The 19,976-nt window shown below is 47.7% G+C and overlaps 3 protein-coding genes across 4 annotated transcripts in view; 2 read left to right on the top strand and 1 right to left on the bottom strand.

Annotated features, from left to right (window-relative positions):
• Positions 1-165: 165 nt before the first annotated feature.
• LUC7L3 (LUC7 like 3 pre-mRNA splicing factor) lies at positions 166-9,818 on the bottom strand. Of its 2 annotated transcripts, XM_072403275.1 has the most exons (11): positions 9,659-9,818; positions 8,814-8,880; positions 8,187-8,226; positions 7,967-8,111; positions 7,699-7,773; positions 7,247-7,351; positions 6,411-6,572; positions 5,983-6,257; positions 5,298-5,452; positions 1,907-2,097; positions 166-615 (listed from the first exon to the last, which is right to left on the bottom strand). In XM_072403275.1, exons 1-10 carry the CDS (start codon positions 9,755-9,757, stop codon positions 1,940-1,942), a joined length of 1,281 nt encoding a protein of 426 aa, XP_072259376.1. In that variant the 5' UTR covers positions 9,758-9,818; the 3' UTR covers positions 166-615; positions 1,907-1,939. The 2 variants fall into 2 exon arrangements, with proteins under 2 accessions (XP_072259376.1, XP_072259375.1); XM_072403274.1 differs by having other exon boundaries at positions 166-2,097.
• Positions 9,819-10,684: 866 nt separating this feature from the next.
• ANKRD40 (ankyrin repeat domain 40) lies at positions 10,685-15,181 on the top strand. Its single transcript, XM_072403280.1, has 5 exons — positions 10,685-11,164; positions 12,017-12,165; positions 12,276-12,725; positions 12,926-13,107; positions 13,413-15,181. The coding sequence occupies exons 1-5, from the start codon at positions 11,058-11,060 to the stop codon at positions 13,548-13,550; spliced, it is 1,026 nt and encodes a 341-aa protein (XP_072259381.1). The 5' UTR covers positions 10,685-11,057; the 3' UTR covers positions 13,551-15,181.
• A 2,270-nt stretch (positions 15,182-17,451) lies between these two features.
• The window catches only part of LOC140325438 (UDP-glucuronosyltransferase 2A2-like), a 197,240-nt gene continuing 194,715 nt past the window's right edge, over positions 17,452-19,976 (top strand). The window contains 1 exon segment of the mRNA XM_072403271.1: positions 17,452-19,590. Coding sequence (XP_072259372.1) covers positions 17,680-19,272 — 1,593 coding nt within the window. The 5' untranslated portion in view covers positions 17,452-17,679 and the 3' untranslated portion in view covers positions 19,273-19,590.

Below are 19,976 nucleotides of genomic sequence, written 5' to 3'. Positions count from 1 at the left end.
TTAGAATTGGGGGGAATGCCTGAACAATGCCTATTCATGTGAATAGGGGCTCTTTCGGTGTACACGGAGCCTCGGGGTAAATTGTTTTGTAGCCGGTGACTGATGAACATAAAAGATCCGTTTAACAGAAAGATTTTATTTAGAAAATAATAAACTGCAGCAATGTGAACAGTGAAACATTTATTTTAAAAAGCATTGCATACCAAGCCAAAATGACAACAGCGCACCGATACAAGAAAATTAGAGATGCATTTATTTAGAATCTATTATTTACTAGTAAAAAAACAGAACAAAGTAACGTTGGGGGGTCACAATTATCTTGTGTTTCCAAGTCCGAAAAAAAGAAAACAAACTTCTGACTTATGCAAACTGCGGCTGTTACACTCGCTTGCATTTAATTTAATTTTCATGCCCTAACATCAGGGCAATAACATCTCATCAGAGACCCGATTTAATGGACTCTATAGAATTATTTCAGTTCTCAAACTTTTTTTTTTAGTTTAGAATCAACTCTAAGTGAGTTTTATATTCATTTTACAGGTTCTGTCACCTCATTTAAAGCCCATCTTGGATTAAGACATCTTGTGAGGTCACCTTGATCTTCGGAACGCGCTCCTGTTGGGTACAATATGGAGAGAAATAAACAAAAACAAAATTAATCGCTGTTCCAGGAAATCAGATTTAAGTCCATCCAAAAACTCAATCACCTGACTCTAGGGTCCCCCCCCATACTCTAGAACATGCAACAAGAACCAAAGGCTAGATCGGAAAAAGGGATCCGTGGAAAGACCATAATGATCCCAGATCTCGGCTTTTTCCGTCAACTTAAACTGCCTGATACACAATTCCTCCTACTCGGTAGGAAAAATGTAAAGACATACCTCGTTATAAGCTTGCACTGAATGTAACAAGTCGATTACTAGCGAGCATAGACAGATTGGCATTTATAAATCTTTAAAAGAATTTTTGTTTTTACTGACTGGGCATCATTGCATCCCTAGATACAGTCAAAAGAAAAATTGCCAAAACTGTTAAAGATGTTAAAAACAGCAAAAAATCTAACAGAAAATTCCAAAGTAAAAAAAATAGGAAATAATAAAACAAACTAAAAACTAAAATAAATGTAACGGCGTTTGCGGCTTTGCTTGGTAGACAAAGACAAAAGTAAAAGAAATGCACAAAAATAAGCTATTACAGGTAACATCATTCAAACATGGATTTTGGAAGAAAGGAATACCTTGCAAGAATACCTGATTAGTATGACTGAATCCTTGATTTTTAATTTGGCATTCTCAGGGGCCCGCTTACAACACCAACGCTGCATGAGGTATGGCAGACAGCTTGAAATTATTCATAAACCCTACACTTCGAACAATCCAAATCTTACAGGCTCTCGAGTTACAGAACAAACTGCATTAGAATTGCAAGGCAGTGAGGCAAAACGACTCCAAAACATCTTATATGTTATTATAAATATGAAAATACAGCTTTTATTTTTGGGTTTCTTCACATTAAGCCTGGACGGGCCGAATAGAAAATAACGCGCCTCTTAAATAAAGATTACTGCCGATGGATTTATAATGGTTATATGTTAGGATCTAGAGGTTATTAGACAGTAATTTATCAAGCAATCAAAGACAGAAACAAAAAGGAAAACATTTCTAATTAAAGTGAAGATTCTGGGATGGGGTATGTGAGGACGCGTTATGGTGGCAGAGGGGGGGAGGAGAGAGATTTGGGCTCGGGTCACTAGGAATACAGAAAATCAGATACCTCTACATGTGTGCAGAGACTACAGCGCTCTCCCTTCATGGCTTCCTGTCTTCATCTGTGCATACTTACGCTGCACCGTAACATTCTAGCAAAACATAAGAGCTATAGGGAGAGAGGCACAAAAACCACTTACCTCCGGCTGATCAGAGGTCAAATCAGATCAGTTTTAATTGGACTGAGTGTCACCTTCAGATTTTATGTCTTCACTGGACCCATTCACAGAGGTCTGGGAGGGAAATTCCTTAGAGTCAGATTTACGAGATTCGCTTTGGCCATCTCGACTGCTCGACTTGCTGCTTTTTTTGTCATCTGAACTCCTTTTTTCTGCGGATTGAAAAGAGACGGATTAATAATGGCGGCCCCAGAAACCACCACCAAGGTGTGCAGATACTCATTGAAGGAGTGATATCAGAGCATCAGATGGAAGTTGCAGCTAGTCGGTGGTATATCAATGTATTAAAGAGGTCAGCTTGTTCCCCAGATGATGGTGACTCCGCCCAGAACTTTTTAGTAATCACCCAGCTGTTTTTGATTGGTTACTGATGAGTTGTGTCAAATAGAGGGGCTACTTCCTACCCGGCTTAAAAACTTTGTTCTGAGGAAAATTCTGGACCACAAGTCAATATTAAGCTCAGAATCTTCATGTGTTCAAATCCTGGCATAGCAGAAAAATAGATCTTCGTAAAATCCTAAACATTTTTTTTCCTCCCGTTAACCCCCCTGGCGGTATGAATGCTAAGTATTTTAAAATGTAAGAGTGGTACATTAAAAAACTTAGCATTTCAAATTTCCAGCCTGGTCCGGCCTACCAGCCCAACAGACCCACCCTGCAGCCACACACCTGGCCCGAATCTGCTTCCCCTGGCCTCGCATTCTCAACATTCACACGCTGGGGACGCAGATCGCCAGGTTACGCAGATGCCCGGCATCGTCGAGAGAAGAAGATGCCCGGCATCACCAGGGGGGAGAAGATGCCCGGCATCGCTGGAGGACACTGCTGGAACCAGGTAGGACTTTAAAAACTCCCTGGCAATTGCACCCTGAGTGGGGTTACTGCTTTTGATGATGAAAATTCACCCCGAGCCACACCTGGGAATACCACCTGGGAGGTTAAGGGACACAGGATGTTTTCCACCTTTGGATTATATTGGCTGCCAACCATGAAAAATCAGGAACAGCAACCAACTCCAGCTACGGGAAGGGACAAAGCAGAATGAGGAGCAGCAAACGCCCTGTGATGTGATTGCAGCATGAGAACACAAAACATTGAGTATCACTCAGCAGTGATCTCCCCGGCCCTATTATCTGGGCACACCACCCAGCACTTTTCTATACCCACACGTCTGTTTTTGGGTGGTTACTGAAGAGTAGGGTCACAATACCGGGGCCACCACCCACCCGACTTAAACTAATATCTGGGGAGAATACAGAGTCAGGATCCATCCCAAATCTGGAGAAGGAGGATAAACCCTCGTGCTTGGGACAGATAAACCCTCTTAGAATTTCCAGATTCAAGGGAAGGTCGAGCCCCAAGGTGCTGGGGGTCTGCAGAAGAAAGATTTTAGTATAAAATGGAGTCTTGTAACTTGTCATCCAGGTCAGGTATAGAAGCAAAGGATGTAACTAGACAATCATTAAAGCCGAGGGCAGAATCTGTGCGGAAAGGTCCGACATTTAGAACCTTAAGAGATTGCAAGAAACAAACCTGAACATCCCATAGGGTCCCGTTATGCCTGATGCCCCAGCACACCTGATTACATACAGAAGTCCAAAGAGGACCCCATAACAAGTAACCGGATTCCAGGGTGGAAATATCACCTTCGGGGAGCAGCGAGGACACAACACTGACCACCATTGCCTGTAATCAACGTCTGCTTCTGTGTTTCAGATCAGACATCTTGAGACAGCAAAGAAAGCTCTTTTAGCATGGACAGTACAGAATAAAGGAACGGTCAGTAATGGGGAAAATATCAGCTGTAGGCAAGACCAGTGATGAGTTCTTTGCCCCTTTTCTGCCTATTTAGGAATATCTTCCATACAGAAAGGATTTACTGAAACAAGAAGCGGAGTAAGACTGACATTTGTAGAATGTGTGCAGCCTCAACCTAACCTCCTGCCCAGGCTGACACCATGCCATTTACTGTGCCATGGTGGAGCCTCAATGGATCTCTTATATTTCACAACTCAGTGACGGCAGAGGGGACACATTTCGTTATGGACAGATGTTGGGGTCCTTTGTACAGCCCCCGCTAGGATGCAAGACGACTTCACAAGGATACGGGACATAATTTGAAGAGGAAAACTTTATAGAAATACACAACAATACTACATGCACTGCACCCAGTATTGCTATCTTTTATACCATGACAGGTTCAATGTCATCTACCGTGTTTCCCCGAAAATAAGACACTGTCTTATATTTTTTTGGGCTTCCAAAAACACACTAGGTCTTATTTTCAGGGTAGGTCATATACTTTTTTTAATGAAAAAAAACACTTACCATATTCATGTAGATACGGTACTTGTACCATAAAAAAAGGCACATTTTGAAGTGGTTAACGTATTAAGGTGCTTTAACACTGATCCACAGATGCAGCACAGTGCACCAGAAAAGATACGGTAACCCACAGGTGCACTGTACAGCATCTGTGGATCTGTGTAAAATCAGCACTCAGTGGATGTGGCCGGGGCAATGATTGCTCACATTTTTATTTTTTTTATTTTTCTGTGCATTTGAGAGTTTTATATGGTGACCCAATTGTAAATTAAACTCTTCATTGATTCATTGCTACCGGTATTGGTTACTGAATTCAGCATTTCTCTTCTTGCACTGTTACTGTATTAAATCAGCCAGCTTGTCCTTACAAACCTAAAATCAGCACCAAATGTGGCTGGGGCAATGATTGCTCACATTTTTATTTATTTTTTTATTTTTATACCGTAATTGTGCTGGGTAAAATAAAAAAAACACCTTATCAGAAGACGCGAGCCGAGTTCCTGGCTTCTGACAGGCGAAGTGCATGTAATATCACTCCGTCTGTGACAGGAGCCGGAACTACAAGGCAAGCATCGGCTTGTGCAGCTCCGGAGTGTGTACGCCCGCTGTCTCCCGCTCGGTGAGTATTTTTTTTTTTTTTCTTTTTCTACCAGGTCTTATTTTCGGGGTAGGTCTTATATTAGGGCAGGTTGGGGGAAAAGTGCTAGGTCTTATTTTCGGGGTAGGTCTTATTTTCGGGGAAACACGGTAAATCTACATGCAGCTACTTCTGTTAACCTCATATGTCATTGTGACTGCTGGTGGGACCCCCGTAGTTCCTGGTCACCCAACTTCTGCAATCACTTCTCAATGAAGGAAAATAAAAATATAATGGATGCCGCAGAGGTGCAGGAATAGGTCCAAAGATCTCCCCCCCCAAAACTCTGATTTACTCCACCAATAAAAAGTAAAGCACTGTGGACGGAAAGATGTTTCTGGCTGTGTATGGGACCTCGGACTTATAATTTCCCATGAGAAGATGACATGCCTGTGTCCTTAGATCTGCGTTCGCGCTCTCTGCTCCGGCTCCTGTGTTTGTAAGATTTGCGTTCTTTGCTCTTAGACCTGCGCTTGTCTCTGCTTCGTGATCGGTGTTTCTTATCTGTCCGATTGTGACTTCGGCTTCTCTGACGCTCTCGGCTCCTGCAAAAAGAGGGATTATTAGTAATGCGGGTATGGAATATAAAAGAGCCCTCTTGTCCCTCTGGCAAATAGTCACGTGATCAGCGCCTTAGCATAAGCCGTCTGGGTAATGACAAATGTACACAGAGGACCAATCAGCAGCTCTGCCTACACATATATGCTATTTGTCTGGAATTTATAACCATCAATGGGGACCACAATCAGTTTTCTTTCAGAACAGGTTACACATTATCCTTCATTTTCCTGCGCAGTATACACCTAGGGTACAAGGATACTTCTACTGGGAATACCCATGGAGTACCCAGGGTATACAAATGAGGAATACTGATAGAGGAGAAGCAGCACAGAATACTTTAGATTACAAATGGGTGCCGACAATACCCCGGGGGTACACAACACTGTCCACAAGGAGGCAGTGTAACACAGAAGTGTAATTATATTCTGCTTCTATGACAGGGTGACAGTGATTGGAATATTCAGAGCAACAAGCAAAGTGCAGCCGGACCCCCCCCATAACACCTTTGGCTCACCTGCTTCTCTTCCTCTCCTGGCTTCGGGATCTCTTGTGGTCACGTGACCGGCTGCCTCGTCGTTCCGACGTTTTGCTGGAATTTCGGCTTCTTGAGCGGCTCCTTTTGCGTTTTTCTCTCTCGCGATTTCTTTCCTTTTCCTTCTCCTCCTCCTCTCGTTTCCTCTTCTTCTCCTTTTCTTCCCTTTCCCGCTCTTTCTCTTTGTCCTTCTCGTCTCGTTCTTTTTTTAACCGATCCTCCCGCTCAGGCTCTGCTGACTTTTTTCTTAGTTTTTCCTGTTCAGGTAAATCAGACAATGAACGTTAAAGAAAAATTCCAGCTGAAAACGGAACACCATCTTTATCTATGGATGGTGCATAACACACTGCCAGTCTAGAGACGTCACATCACGACCTATCATTCTCTATCAGTCCATGACAAGTCCGTACCTTTAACTCCTCAACGGTGCTCTTAATTTTGGCGTAACCCATGTGCTGCTTTCCCATGAGGTGATCGTCCACCCGGGACTGAGCGTCACCAACGATTAGAAAGGCCCCACACACCTCACACACCTCCATCTGCTTCTCCTGGGCGGCAAAACTCTCAATTGTCTGCAAAAGTTAGGAAAAGAAAAGAAGAAAAGAGGTAAAAATCTGCCGGCACTACACAGGTAAATCATCACAGGTAAATCACATGATGGCAAATCTAATCATTGTCTGCGGATATCTCCAGGGGTGAGATCTACAAACTACTGGGGGGAATCTCCCCATTGTGGGAGGGGCAGAGACACAAACTACTGGGGGGAATCTCCCCATTGTGGGAGGGGCAGAGACACAAACTACAGGGGGGGAATCTCCCCATTGTGGGAGGGGCAGAGAAACCTACTGGGGGAAATCTCCCCATTGTGGGAGGGGCAGAGACACAAACTACTGGGGGAAATCTCCCCATTGTGGGAGGGGCAGAGAAACTACTGAGGGGAATCTCCCCATTGTGGGAGGGGCATAGACACAAAGTACTGGGGGAAATCTCCCCATTGTGGGAGGGGCAGAGACACAGTGTGCAGCTATTACATATAAAACTACAAGCAGTTCTGTAGTACTCTGCACAGGCGGTGAAGTCTGCTAATGTTTGGACGGATTACAGAAATCTCCTGATTGGTGGAGTGGAATCACATAACCCTATACGGAGTTCTTGTTTATTCTGGGAATGGACTGTAAGTGAATAATAAAAATTACATTCAGGAAACATCACGGAGCATTTTACACATCCCTCCGGAATAACTCACCGATGTGGTGGACTTGAGAAGTTCTCGTTCTTCTTTCAACTGTTCTACAAGTTTCATCATCCCCTGCGCCTCCTCCACCTTCCCCTCCGAGCCCAACTCCTCAATCTGCAGAGAAATCATCAAACACAATAAGGAGCCGATAGAAAGATGTCTTACCTGCAGAGGAATTGTATTGCCAACACCCCCCTCCCCCGATACCCTCATCTTACATTTGTGCCCCCAACACCCCTATTTTACATATGTGCCCCCCAACACACCCTGATACCCTCATCTTACATTTGTGCCCCCCAACACATACCCAGATATCCTAATTTTACATATGTGCCCCCAACACCCCCCCATTTGCCCTTCAACACAATACCCTCAAGACCCACCCCATTAACCTCATCTTATGTCCACTATGTCCCCCCCCCCCCCCCCCCCCTATAAACGATCCCTGATTATCGTCTCACCTGCTGCAGCAGTCCCTCAATTTTATTTGTCAGGACTTCAGCCTTCTCCTCATTTTTGCCAGCTGGACCAACAGACTGAAGAGACAAAAAGACAAAAATGGAGATCAGAGACACAAAGTAAATAAATGTAGGAGAGGACTCCATAGCGCCTCATTCAGGCCACCCTGGGGGCTGCAGGATGGAAGGTTCCAGAAATCCCCATTTATATATATTGAAGTGTCATTGCCCTCACTGATCATTCCATGGGTGGTTTGGGCCGGAGACTTACCCCGGAAGCTTGCTGGTTCTGGGACAAAGCTAAGCGTGCGTGACCTCTGCGTATTCTGCGCTCCACCTCGGCCAGGAGACTCTGCAGGTAACGCAGGAATTCCCGCTCATATCCGACCTTCATATAACGAGAACTCTTCTCATACCTGGGGAGGTAAAGGGGGACTCAGTGCCGACTCAATACAAACAAACTTGGCAAGAAAACTCAGAAAATTACTCACTGCTTGCGGAGGTTTTCATCGTGAATCTTTTCACACGGACCTATAGAGAGAGGATGGGGGAATGTCACATTCATCATAGCCAATCATAGGGGATATCTATAGGGGTATAAAGGGGACCGGCCAATGCAATACCAGAATATTGGGAGTTTGCAGAAAGAAGCAGAATTGCCCTACGGCTTCCAGATACCCCACACAGGGGGATGGGCAGGGGTAACTGATCCCAGCATTTCAGCCTCTTATTATTTGGAATATTTAGACGAAATGGTAAATATTTCCCTATTGTGATGTGTTATCAGAGAGGATTATTATAGCGCCAACATATTACACAGCGCTGTACATTCCATAGGGGACACCGGAGGAGGGGAGGATCTGCCCCAGAGAGATGTACAGACCCCTAAATTAAGGGAAGCGCTGCTTAGAAGCACCAATCACTTTACTGGTTGTGGATCCTGCCAGAAGACCTTCTGTTCAGTCACTTCCTGTAATAGGCCAAGCTGTGGCAGTTAGTAAATGGGCAGAGGAGCTGACAATCCACCAGCAGAGGTTTGGAAGTCGGGCGTCTCTTTCACTCGGGGGGATCTGAGTGATCGGTATGATTGGCAGGATTCACCGGGTGCAGGTACTTACCTAGGTCTGATCGCGTGTTGGTGAATAATTCAGCCGGACAGAATTCACACAAATAATATTTGCAAACCTAGCGGAAGAAAAGAGAAAAATGAGATGACAGAGAAAGTCGGGGGGGCCCATAGAGAATACCCCATCAGTGACATTACCACCCCCTAGGGGGCGACACTGCTGGAATATTATGGGGGAGTAAAGAAGCAGTGAAAACTCCCAGCCTCAGGGTGCAGAAATTACCATAAGGGAGAACCCCGGGGGCACAAGGGGCAGGAAAGGGATTATTCTGGGGCTCTACCAATCAGGACTGTGGATATGAAAGCCCCAGGGATATTGCTGGCGCCCCCCACTGGTCAGAGCCTTCCTCTATGCAGACACCCTAAAGCCTGATACCCCGGGGCTCTGCTGGGGGCAATACATTACAATAATCTCACCCCCAGCAAACGGTCAGTAAGCAGAGGAGGGAAAATACAAAATATAAATGCCCCTGGGGAGACTCTCCCATATACCCCCCCAAGCAAAACACCCCATATACCCCCAAACAGAGGCCCCCACATACCCCCAAACAGAGGCCCCCACATACCCCCAAACAGACAGCATGGGGGGCGGGGTCATGACAACCATACTGAGACACCACGCCCCTTGTGGGAGGAGCCTCACAACCCCTACTTACCCCCAACCACAGAGGCCCCGGTAGGTCTCACCTCCCCCTATTGCCCCATAAAGGGGTCCCCTTGTTCAGCCACGTGATATCCATTATCCCCCCTCCCCCATACATGACCGGAGGAGGCCCGAGGGCCGCTCACACAGCACGGAATGTAGCGGGGGGCCCAGCCCTCAGTCACATGACTCACATTCTCATCATCCCAGCGAACGTTACTCCTCTTCTCATTCGGGGCCAGGTTCCGGTCCCGGCCCATCAATTCGTCCAGCAGCTGCGCGGCGGATAACATAGCGACACACCGAGCTGCCCGCTCACCTCACAACCAACAAAATGGCGGCCGCGGCTTTCCTCCCACACGGCCTCCCTCTGCTCAGCCCCGCCCACAACGGCCGGGAGACGCCGGCTCCGCCCACGGACCTCCCCTCTCTTTATTCTCCTCCCACTTTACAAGTCTGCGAGTAATTACTCAATCCTGGCCAGGTGGGGGCAATTATTAAAATAGTGGGGGTGCAGGGTAATAAGAAGGGGGCAGGGTAAAAGGTTTACAAAAATGTAAAAATAAAGAAATAAAAAGTCACTGATTTTGTCATTAGAAGATTTGTGCTGCCCCCTGCACTCTGTATAATTCCCCCTCTGCCCCCTGCACTATGTATAATCCCCTCTGCCCCCTGCACTCTGTATAATTCCCCCTCTGCCCCCTGCACTGTGTATAATCCCCTCTGCCCCCTGCACTCTGTATATTCCCCCCTCTGCCCCCTGCACTCTGTATAATCCCCCCTCTGCCCCCTGCACTCTGTATAAACCTCTTCTGCCCCGTGCACTCTGTATAATCCCCTCTCTGCCCCCTGCACTTTGTTTAATCCCCCTTCGCCCCCCTGCACTCTGTATAATGCCCCCTCTGTCCCCTGCACTCTGTATATTCCCCTTCTGTCCCCATATAATTTGCCCCTCTGTAGAATATTACCTTGTATAATACCCCCCCGCCCTTATTTAATATCCTCTTCTTACACAGTATTTGCCCCATCTGACACGTGACCCAGTTATGTTCTCCCTAATCCATTTATAGCTCCGCCCCGTCAGGTAATTTATGTAGATACGCCCCCTTTCCTTGTAGCACCGCCCTTTTCCCCTCCTCTCCCATCTGCTTTGCTCGCTGTCCTTACTTTCCCCCGGAACCAATATGCCAAGCTTTGTGTGTCACTTTTAATCCCGCCCCCCAGCACTGTGCACTGAGATTTCAGTCCCCGCTCTGCACCCCGGGGGAGGCCGGACATTGGGCCCATCATTCTCTCAGTGTCGCTGGAGCCCTTCCGGGGCTGAGCCTGACCGATATCTGTCAACCCCTCCTATAGATGAGATCTGTGTGTCCTTTATGCAGACATTGAATTTTATCGGTTCAGTTCATCTGATCTGTGCCCCGCCCGATCCAATCTATATCCGATCTCTGTGCCCCACCCCCAATCTAGATCTGCCCTTTGTATTCCCCTCCTCCTATCTGACCTGTGTGTGACATCCTCCATGCAGACCTGATCTTAATATTGGGGTCCCCTGGTACAATCTGCAGGGGCTGTGTATGACCCATCCCCCCCATGGAAGAAAGACTGAGGGAAGCAGCTGCATTGGGGGACCTGGAAGAAGTGCAGAAGCTGCTGAGCTCCGGGGTGGAAGTGAATTCCCAGAATGAGATCAACGGCTGGTGAGTCCCCCGACAGATCCTGATCCTGCCAGAAATGCAGCATCCTTCCCACTTCCTGTCATGTTACCAGAAAGAATCCTTAGTGTGTGAACTACAAATTCCAGCATTGGGGAAGGGATAACATCCAGCCTGGGTGACAACCATGAGTTCCTCCCTAGATACACAGCAGTGTGCGTTGTCACAGGAAGTGTGTTATTGGCAGGATCACCGGTGGGTTTCATGGTTGTCATATAGCTTTATGTCCTCATTTTATTTTTATTGTCTGTCAGCAATCCTCCCCTTTAATACGCAGCTGTCCCCTGCAGTACCCTTTTCGGCCACATGATGTCCTCAGTCTTCTGGGTTGTATGAGGCCCAGTGTCACCTGACCCTAAGTCCTGGACTGGGGTGTAATGGCTCCGCCCTCATAATGTGGTCCTGACCTCTGATTGGCTCACTACATCAGTGGGGACCCCCAGCCTGGGAGAATGACGAGGGCCCTGCACAGGGGGGACGGATATATGGGAGGGGGGGGCAGCATAAAGAAAGGAGTTGGGGTTCAGCATAAAGCTGCAATGAGGCCATTTACATGCAGATCTCAGTTTTACCTGGAGATTGGAACTGATCCCGCCCACTCCTTACTATTGTTCATAACAGCAGCCTATAGCATTAGAGTCTGATAGATTGGGGAGGTAACTTGCAGGCAGGTAGGTGTGTTGGACCTCTGCAGAGAGGTTTCTGGTGCCTATGTGTTAGCAGTGGTCTCTCTGTTGTTGAATCTCTGTAGAGAGGCGGCTGGTTCCAAAGAGTTGGATGAAAATGATTGGTGCCCTCTGGTGTATTAATATTTCGGCCCCCCTCCCCCATTCACAGGACCTGCCTGCACTGGGCTTGTAAACGCAATCACCTCCACGTGGTGACCCACCTGCTAGAAGCCGGGGCCGATAAAGAAATCTTCACCAACAAAGGAGAGAAAGCCGCTCAGCTCACCTCCAAGCGGGAGATCAAGAGAGTTCTGGGAGGTGAGTCGTCACCTGTTCACACACTATTCACACATTTCCCTGGATTCACCCATGATAATGATATGTTGTGGTCTCTCCCGCAGTTCTCTGATTGTTTCTTTTTCTTCCAGTGGAGGATTTGGATCCGGAACCCAAACCTGAACCCGATTTATCTTTTGTCCCGAATTACCTCACCAATCCACCTTTCCCGTACGGTTACAGCCGGGATAAGCAGGAGACCACCGCCGCCGCGCTCGCTGAGAATGGGAACTCTGCTCCCCCGCCGCCCCCCACAACTTTCCCTTTACTGAGTAACGGAGTGGAAAACATTCACCTGGCGCCGTCTGTGAAGAAGGAGGACAAATTCCCAGCTTTGTTTTATAACGGCGAGGTGCCGATCCCGCCAGAATGTGCCCCTTCCCCCGTACAGAGCGGCCCCATGTGCCAGACGCCGGGCCCCCAGAACCGCGGGATGTTCTCACCGCTTCCATCTAATCTTCCCCACGCCGCTGCTCCTGGCGGCCCCATGCAAGTCTTCCAGCCGTTCTTCTTCACCGGAGCCTTCCCCTCTAACATGAAAGGTAACGCCCCTGCTAATATACCCCGCCCCTTCCCCATCACCTGACCTAAAGTGACTCCGCCCCTTCATATGGTAACTTTCTGCTGTGCCACGGCAAGGGGGACATTCAGAGTCTCCCCATTCATTTCCGGGGTCAGAACAGAGCGATGATCTGCAGATCTCATTCGGTGTTTCTGATTGGTTCTCTTCTTCTTTACCCAGAATTAGTCCTGAAGGTGAGAATTCAGAGTAACGCCCCCGGGGATAACGATTTCATCGAGGTGGAGATGGAGCGGGAGGCCCTGACCTATAGAGAGCTCCTCCGGGTCTGCTGCTATGAGCTGGGAGTGAGCCCGGACAACGTGGAGAGGATCCGCAAACTGCCCAACACAATGCTGCGCAAGGTAAAGAACCACCCCGGCCCAAATACCCCAACCATAGGGAAGGGGGGGGCAGACGAGTTCACCCAGACAGCACTCCACTCATTGGGATAAACCAATAGGATGTCAGGAAAATTGTGCCCCATTCTCCTGCACACAGGGTACACTGGGGCCACATCTGTATTGGGGAGTTTCATGGGGCCTCACAAATCCAAAGACCCTTGACATGGGGGGGGCAGTGAGGGGATCCCATAGAAAGGTTGTCGCCCCCTTATGGCTGTACAGTGTCATTACACAATATAGTGAATCCTTGCATTCTTCTGTTTCAGGATAAAGATGTTGCGAGGCTGCAGGACTTCCAGGAGCTGGAATTGGTGCTGCAATATGACCACAGTCCCTTCAGGAACGCCACCGCGCTGACTGAGCGACCGTGCTTCAATAAGAAGGCCTCACAACTCACCTACTGAGAGTGCCCGGTGTGTCGCCATTACCGAGACTAACCTACTGAGGGACTGTATAATGTGTATGCCGGGACCCCTGAGTCTGCTGAGCGGAGCTCCCTGCGTCTGCTGGCCGGAGCTCCCCTGCTGCACAGAGCTTCCCGCATCTTCTGGGCGGAACTTCCTATAAGTGCTGCACAGAGCTTCCTTCATCTGCTGGGCGGAGCTCCCCCTGCTGTACAGAGCTGTGCAACTCACCTAGTGAAAGGATCTGTGTATGATTTCCCTCTAGAGATCTCCATGTGTTCTGAGTAGAGCTTCCTACCTCTTCTGGGCGGGGCTTCCTACCTCTTCTGGGCGGAGCTTCCTACATCTTGTGGGTGGGGCTTCCTATATCTTGGGGGCGGGGCTCTGCATGCCAGCCTCATGGAGAAGCACAATGGACCAGAATCAGGAAATTTCATGTTCCAGGTTTCTGTTGTGGCACTGATTACATGCTGGGACCTGTAGTTCAGCAGCAGCTGTAGCGTCCCCGGCTGATCTGATGAATTCCTTACACCAGCCATTGTAGTGCTGGGAGATGTTCTGTAGTTCCACCACAGGGGTGAGCGGGGTGCCTTTTTTTGATCTGGGCAGCCAATGGCAGAGATATCCGGGCCCCTCCGTTGTTTATAAATTGCTGGAAATTTCCAGAGATTTTACTGCTTGAATTGTTTTCTGATTACCCCGTTTTATATTCACCTCTAGGGGGCAGTGTCTGGGAAGTCACCCAGCCCGGGGCAGATTGTGGGGTTAATGAGCGTTATGTTTACAATGATGATCTCAGTGGACGCATGGAGTATGACGACCTTTCTCTGTATAAGCTTCTGCCAGTTGGTGACCCTGGGCGGGGGGGTCCCTGCACTCCCACCAAAGCCATTATGAGTGGTCTGTTCACAAAGTGATCCTGCCACAAAGGTTCTCCAGACACTTCCTGTCATGTGGTGGTCTGTATTTCTCTTGTGGGGTTTCCTATGGTGACTACAAGGGGCTGATTCAATGCAAATCTCACAGACACAGCTCGGTGTTGTCTCCATCAGGGCACCCAGAATGAGAAATGCAAGGCGGCCATCGCTGGGGACACCTAGACAGGAAGTGGCTGCGCTGCAAAGGATGGAAAGGAGACGGAAGTGTACGTCGCACACAGCGGGGGGAGAGTCGTCCGGGTTATGCCACAACAATTATTGTTTCAGCAAAGAGCAGCAGGAAAACCGTCTGTGCATCACCTTCTGATCACTGGAGCAATTTATCATATTTTCTGTTAGAGCCAGCATGCAGCCAGTGAAGGCAGAGCCAATATTTGTATCATGGGGGGGACTTGGACTATTTAAGTCAGAGGATCAGCATGACAGGCGATCTGTGACAACACAAATGTGGGGTGGGGGGGATCGGCTTTTCCGTTAGAATAACCTGAGACACAGCCAGGGGGCGCTCTGCCTAGAACTAGACTGACACCATGTAACTAACCTGCAGTATTACTGGGGGTGGCCCTTTAGTCTTCCTCCTAACCAATCCCTAGTAATAATATTGGGTGGATTGACCAATGAGCTGCGGCTGTGATGAACTCTGTACAGATTTTATGTCTTTCTTGTTTACAAATAAAACGGCTTCAACACTAATCTGCCTCTCATCCCTTAATGGTCCAACTCCGGTCGGTGCACCACAATACTGCCCTGATGAGGGGTATTGGGTGTAATTCCCATATACAGCACTAGGTGTCCTCGTTCAGCTACATTCAACCTATTTCCTCTAAGCTCAGGCTGTCATGGCCCCACCCTCATGCTGTGATTGGACTGATTGTCCCCGTGGTTCTTCCTTCCCTAATTTGAGCTTTGCTGCACAGTGAAGGCCAGACAATACCGGTACACAATCGGGTGTATTCCATTATCTGTTATATCTTCTTGCAGGACGGCAGATTTACACCTGAGGATTATTCCTCATCACTGATTGGTCGTTTTTTAGAGATGTCACCGTACAAGACATCCCACATCCACGTGCAGTGATTTAATTATCTATGGGTGGGCTAATAATGTCCTAATGACCCCGTCCATCGGTGAGCCCCCATAAATCCCCTCCATCCATTGCAGGGAGCTGCATATTCTTCCTGTGTGTGGCTACAATTCATGCTCTGTGTCTTCATTTGTAGCCCCTCCTCTTTGTCCTGTAGAGAGCTGAGACTCCGCCTCCCATCAATGATACACAATGCAAGGAATCATGGGACATGGAGTTTATAGGCAGCGGGCTGACAGTGTAGCTGCTCTGCTGCCCTCTAGTGTTCAGCCAGAAGTAGTGCCAACCGCCAGTGTCTGGCATAACAGATCTATCTCAAATGTGATTGGGTGCTTGTTGGTCTTTATTCCTTTTTGATGTAAGGACGGGAACTATATGAAAGGGTTACAGCCTTATTAATGTGCACGGAGAGGATGAAGAAGATTAAATATCAAATGATGGGTCAAAGGCAAATCTGTCCCCAAAATCTGCCCCTCCCTGCATACTTTAGCTCCCTATTAGATGAATGGTCTCCTAGTAACGCAGTGTTCTCTCTAGATTCTTTTAGCTGGGCGCACCACCCGGCTGTTTTTGGTCACATAATAGGGAGCACCACCCACCTGCCGCTTCTTCCCACCCAGCTCTGGAGGGAGAATTTTGCAATGATTTGCACGCAATACCTGGAGCTGGCAGCAGGGGCACAATGCTGCTTCTGCATGCATTGCATAGACAGGCACCAGAGAGGTGTTGTCACCTCGCCAAGCATGCCCCTGCTGTCAGTTCCTAATACAACAATGACTCCTCCTAGGGGCCAATCGACAAAAGTGCACAGCTGTGGCAATAGGAAATAACCAAATATTATGGGTCTGATTTAATAAAGCTCCCCGAAGCTGGAGAGGATAAACTTTCATCAGTGAACCTGGGTGATCCACCAAACCTGGCATGGATCTGGTCCAGGATTCAAAACATTTACTAACAAATAGCAAATGACTTAGAAATCCATTCCAGGTTTGCTGGATCACCCAGCTTCACTGATAAAAGTGTACCCTCTCCAGCTTCGGGGAGCTTTATTAAATCGGGCTCTATGAGTGAATTGACGGGGGAATCATTTATAAATAGCCTAAGGTGTAATTTAGAGATATTCTGATATTCTGATAATAAACATCATTCAGTGTTATGCAGCCCTGACATTAATAATCAGATGTAACCGTTACAATAGAATTTATCATTTAGACAATTATTAGGAAATGTAAAATAATTAGAACAATGATCATATAGGAAAATAAAGTCATCCTTTGTTATTATTAATAAACAGGATTTATATAGCGCCAACAGAGCCGTGCGCGTGATGAGGTTATGAGTGAGGAAGTTAGTGGAGCATTGGAGAATCCTGAGTATTTTATGCAATCTATAAAATCTTATATAAAACAAGCAATTATTAAGCAATGGAAATCAGTAAACTGAAGGTTTACTGTAGATCAAAATATTCCCTGCGATCTCCTGACCACCGACCAAAGATCAATGTCTGTGTGCGCTTCTACCATGAAAGCTTCAAAGTTCTATTTATCCATCCATATTCATTACAAGGAGAGTGATGGGGTGTACAGCACTGCGTTATATGTTGGCGCTATATAAATCCTCTTTTATTATTCATCCTCACCATGATCATTTCGGTTCCTATTAAAATAATGACTCGTCCTGCCACCTAGTGGCCAATTTCAGAAGTGCACAGCTGGGTAAACTGGCTGGCCAGGCGTTTCCACCAATCACAATTGAGAGTTATGCATGAAAGAGAAGAGTAAATTCTGACAACTCCTGTAGCAATAATATCTGTGGTTGTACAGTGAAGGGAAAGCCCAAGGTGAACAAATATATTGCAGCAGCTTATGGAAAGAAGAAAGCTAGTGATAAACGTCCCCTCCCCTGGGGGCAAAGTACAGACTATGGAAGGAAGCTGGAAACATGCTAAGAGTCGGCTGGACAATATTCTGATAATTGTACAAGCACAGGAAGAAGGTTCTAGAGGGAGGAGTGTTCCCTATCAGGATGACTTTGCACTATACATTGAAGTCGTCACCGGGCACATTGTATAGAAGGAAGTAGAAGAGTGTGCCGGAGCTCCACCATCATGGCGGCCGCGGCATTAGCTCTTTGTATCTGTGATTTGGTCTTCTCCGCTTCTCAGGCTGGGAAGATTCTGGTTGTACCAGTAGAAGGAAGTCATTGGATTAATATTAAGATTCTCATGATGGAGTTGGTCCAGAAGGGACACAAGCTGACGGTCATCCGACCTTCCAGCAGCTTGTACATTGACGGGACATCGGAAGACTTCCAGGTGGAGAACTTTTCCATGTCTGAATCGCTGAAGCTGACTCGGAAGGAGTTTGAGGAATACGCCTTGAATTGGATCTTCCAACAAGCTTTCACCAAACATTCATCATCTTTCACCGTGGCCTGGGAATTCATTCAAGCCCTTCAGACTGGGACTCAGATGTCCGTAGCCTTCATCCAGGCGATATTTGAGAATAAGGAGGTTTTGGGTCGATTGGCCGGTGCTGACTTTGAGGTGGTTCTGGCCGATCCATACAATGTGGCCGGAGTCATGTTGGCCCACCATTTGAAGCTTCCCATTGTATTCTTCGGGCGTTGGATGCCCACTGAAGATATTCACTTTGCCATCGCCCCATCACCGCTTTCCTACGTGCCAGTTATAAACTCCCGGATCACAGACAGGATGGGCTTCAGTGATAGGGTGAAAAACGTGGCCCTTTATTGCCTATACATGGCCGCCAGCCACCTCCTCATCTACCCAACGTATGACCAATTGGCTCAGCGATATCTCCACGCCGATATTGGGATCTTTGAGATGTACAAGAGGGCCGATATCTATCTGATGAAAGTGGACTTTGTGTTTGAGTTCCCCAGGCCGACCATGCCCAACGCCGTGTATATTGGGGGCTTCCAATGCCGACCACCCAAACCGCTCCCTCAACATATTCAAGAATTCATGGACAGTTAGGGACAGGGGGTTGTAGTCTTTTCGTTGGGTACCATGGTGAACAAGCTGCCCCTTCCCATTGCCCGGGAGATTGCCGCCGGGTTGGCCCAACTCAAGGAGAGAGTGATCTGGCGTTACTCCGGAGAAGCTCTGGACACATTGGGGAATAACACGCTGATTGTTGATTGGCTGCCGCAGAATGACCTCCTCAGTCACCCCAATACCAAGGTGTTCCTGGCACACGGAGGTGAGAATGGGGTCTATGAGGCTCTGTACCACGGTGTCCCCATAGTTGGGTTTCCATTGTTTGGTGACCAATATGAAAACTTGCTACGTCTGAAGATGCGAGGGGCGGCCATTATCGTGGAGAACACGAGCGATATAACGGCCAGGGATATATTCAGTGCGGTGCGCAGCGTTATCGATGATCCGTCCTATAGCCAGGCCATGAAACATCTTTCTGCTTTACACCGAGACACACCGCTGCCCCCTAGAGACCTGGCTGTGTACTGGACAGAATATGTCATGCGCCATAAAGGAGCCCCGCACCTGCAGCCTGCAGCAAATCACCTGGCTTGGTTCCAGTATTATCTGCTGGACGTCACTGGCTTCCTGCTGCTCGCAGTTTTTGTGTCTTCCTACCTGACAATAAGAATCCTTCGAGCTGGGCTGAGGATCTGCAGCTGCCGGGGCCAGAACAAACACAAGAAGAAAAGATCCTAAACCCCCCAATGTGGCCCCCAATGGGACAACCGGAGACATCTGAAGTCACCTGACTGGACCTGGCCAAGTACACCACAGCCGTAAGGGGACAACTTTTCTGTATTTCCCCCACCCAAATCTGCTTCCGTACTTCCAGGAATGAGACAAGGGTGAATGTTAAATGGCCACTGCTGCTGCCACATGGGTGGGGGTGAATGTTTAGTTCATACTTGGTGACATTGGAGGACATGGAAGGTGGGTGAGGGCATCTTATGGTTGCATGGTTGTTACTCTGTATTGTCTGGGCTCATCTACATCAAAGTGATATTTTCATTCTGGGTGAATGCTGGAAGCCTCATTCACCCACCTGGTTTCCTGAAGAGTACCTACAACCCAAAGATCTTAGCACTGTGGAATCTCGATTTATCGTTCTGATGTAAAATAAATGAAAGTGAATGATGGGATTCCCTCCTATTCTTTCATCAGGGCAGGTGGGAAGAGGTGAATGTGAAGGTGAATGTGTGCTGTTTTCACCCAAGATTCACCCAATTTAAACCCAGAATTTACCCAATTGATTCCTGGGATAAAACACACATAATACACAGACCTCTATTTGGGGTCCTTTAACATAGGCACTATGACTGGTGACATTCACACACATTAATGACAGGACATGTGACATTCACACATATGAGCACAGGACTGGTGACATTCACACATATGAG

The sequence above is a fragment of the Pyxicephalus adspersus genome, chromosome 3, assembly GCF_032062135.1.
Source record: "Pyxicephalus adspersus chromosome 3, UCB_Pads_2.0, whole genome shotgun sequence".
Lineage (NCBI taxonomy): Eukaryota > Metazoa > Chordata > Amphibia > Anura > Pyxicephalidae > Pyxicephalus > Pyxicephalus adspersus.
The sequence above is the reverse complement of the archived record's forward strand: the minus strand, read 5'-3'. Positions and strand labels throughout refer to the sequence as shown.

Excerpts from the sequence above, each read along its gene's own strand:
- LUC7L3 (XM_072403274.1), bottom strand. The coding sequence starts at position 9,757 with ATGTTATCCGCCGCGCAGCTGCTGGACGAATTGATGGGCCGGGACCGG. Across the intron at positions 7,352-7,698 it reads TTGAGGGACTGCTGCAGCAG|ATTGAGGAGTTGGGCTCGGA; the intron begins GTGAGACGATAA and ends ATTTCTCTGCAG. Across the intron at positions 6,573-7,246 it reads TTCTCAAGTCCACCACATCG|ACAATTGAGAGTTTTGCCGC; the intron begins GTGAGTTATTCC and ends TAACTTTTGCAG.
- ANKRD40 (XM_072403280.1), top strand. The coding sequence starts at position 11,058 with ATGGAAGAAAGACTGAGGGAAGCAGCTGCATTGGGGGACCTGGAAGAA. Across the intron at positions 12,166-12,275 it reads GATCAAGAGAGTTCTGGGAG|TGGAGGATTTGGATCCGGAA; the intron begins GTGAGTCGTCAC and ends TTTTTCTTCCAG. Across the intron at positions 12,726-12,925 it reads CTTCCCCTCTAACATGAAAG|AATTAGTCCTGAAGGTGAGA; the intron begins GTAACGCCCCTG and ends TTCTTTACCCAG.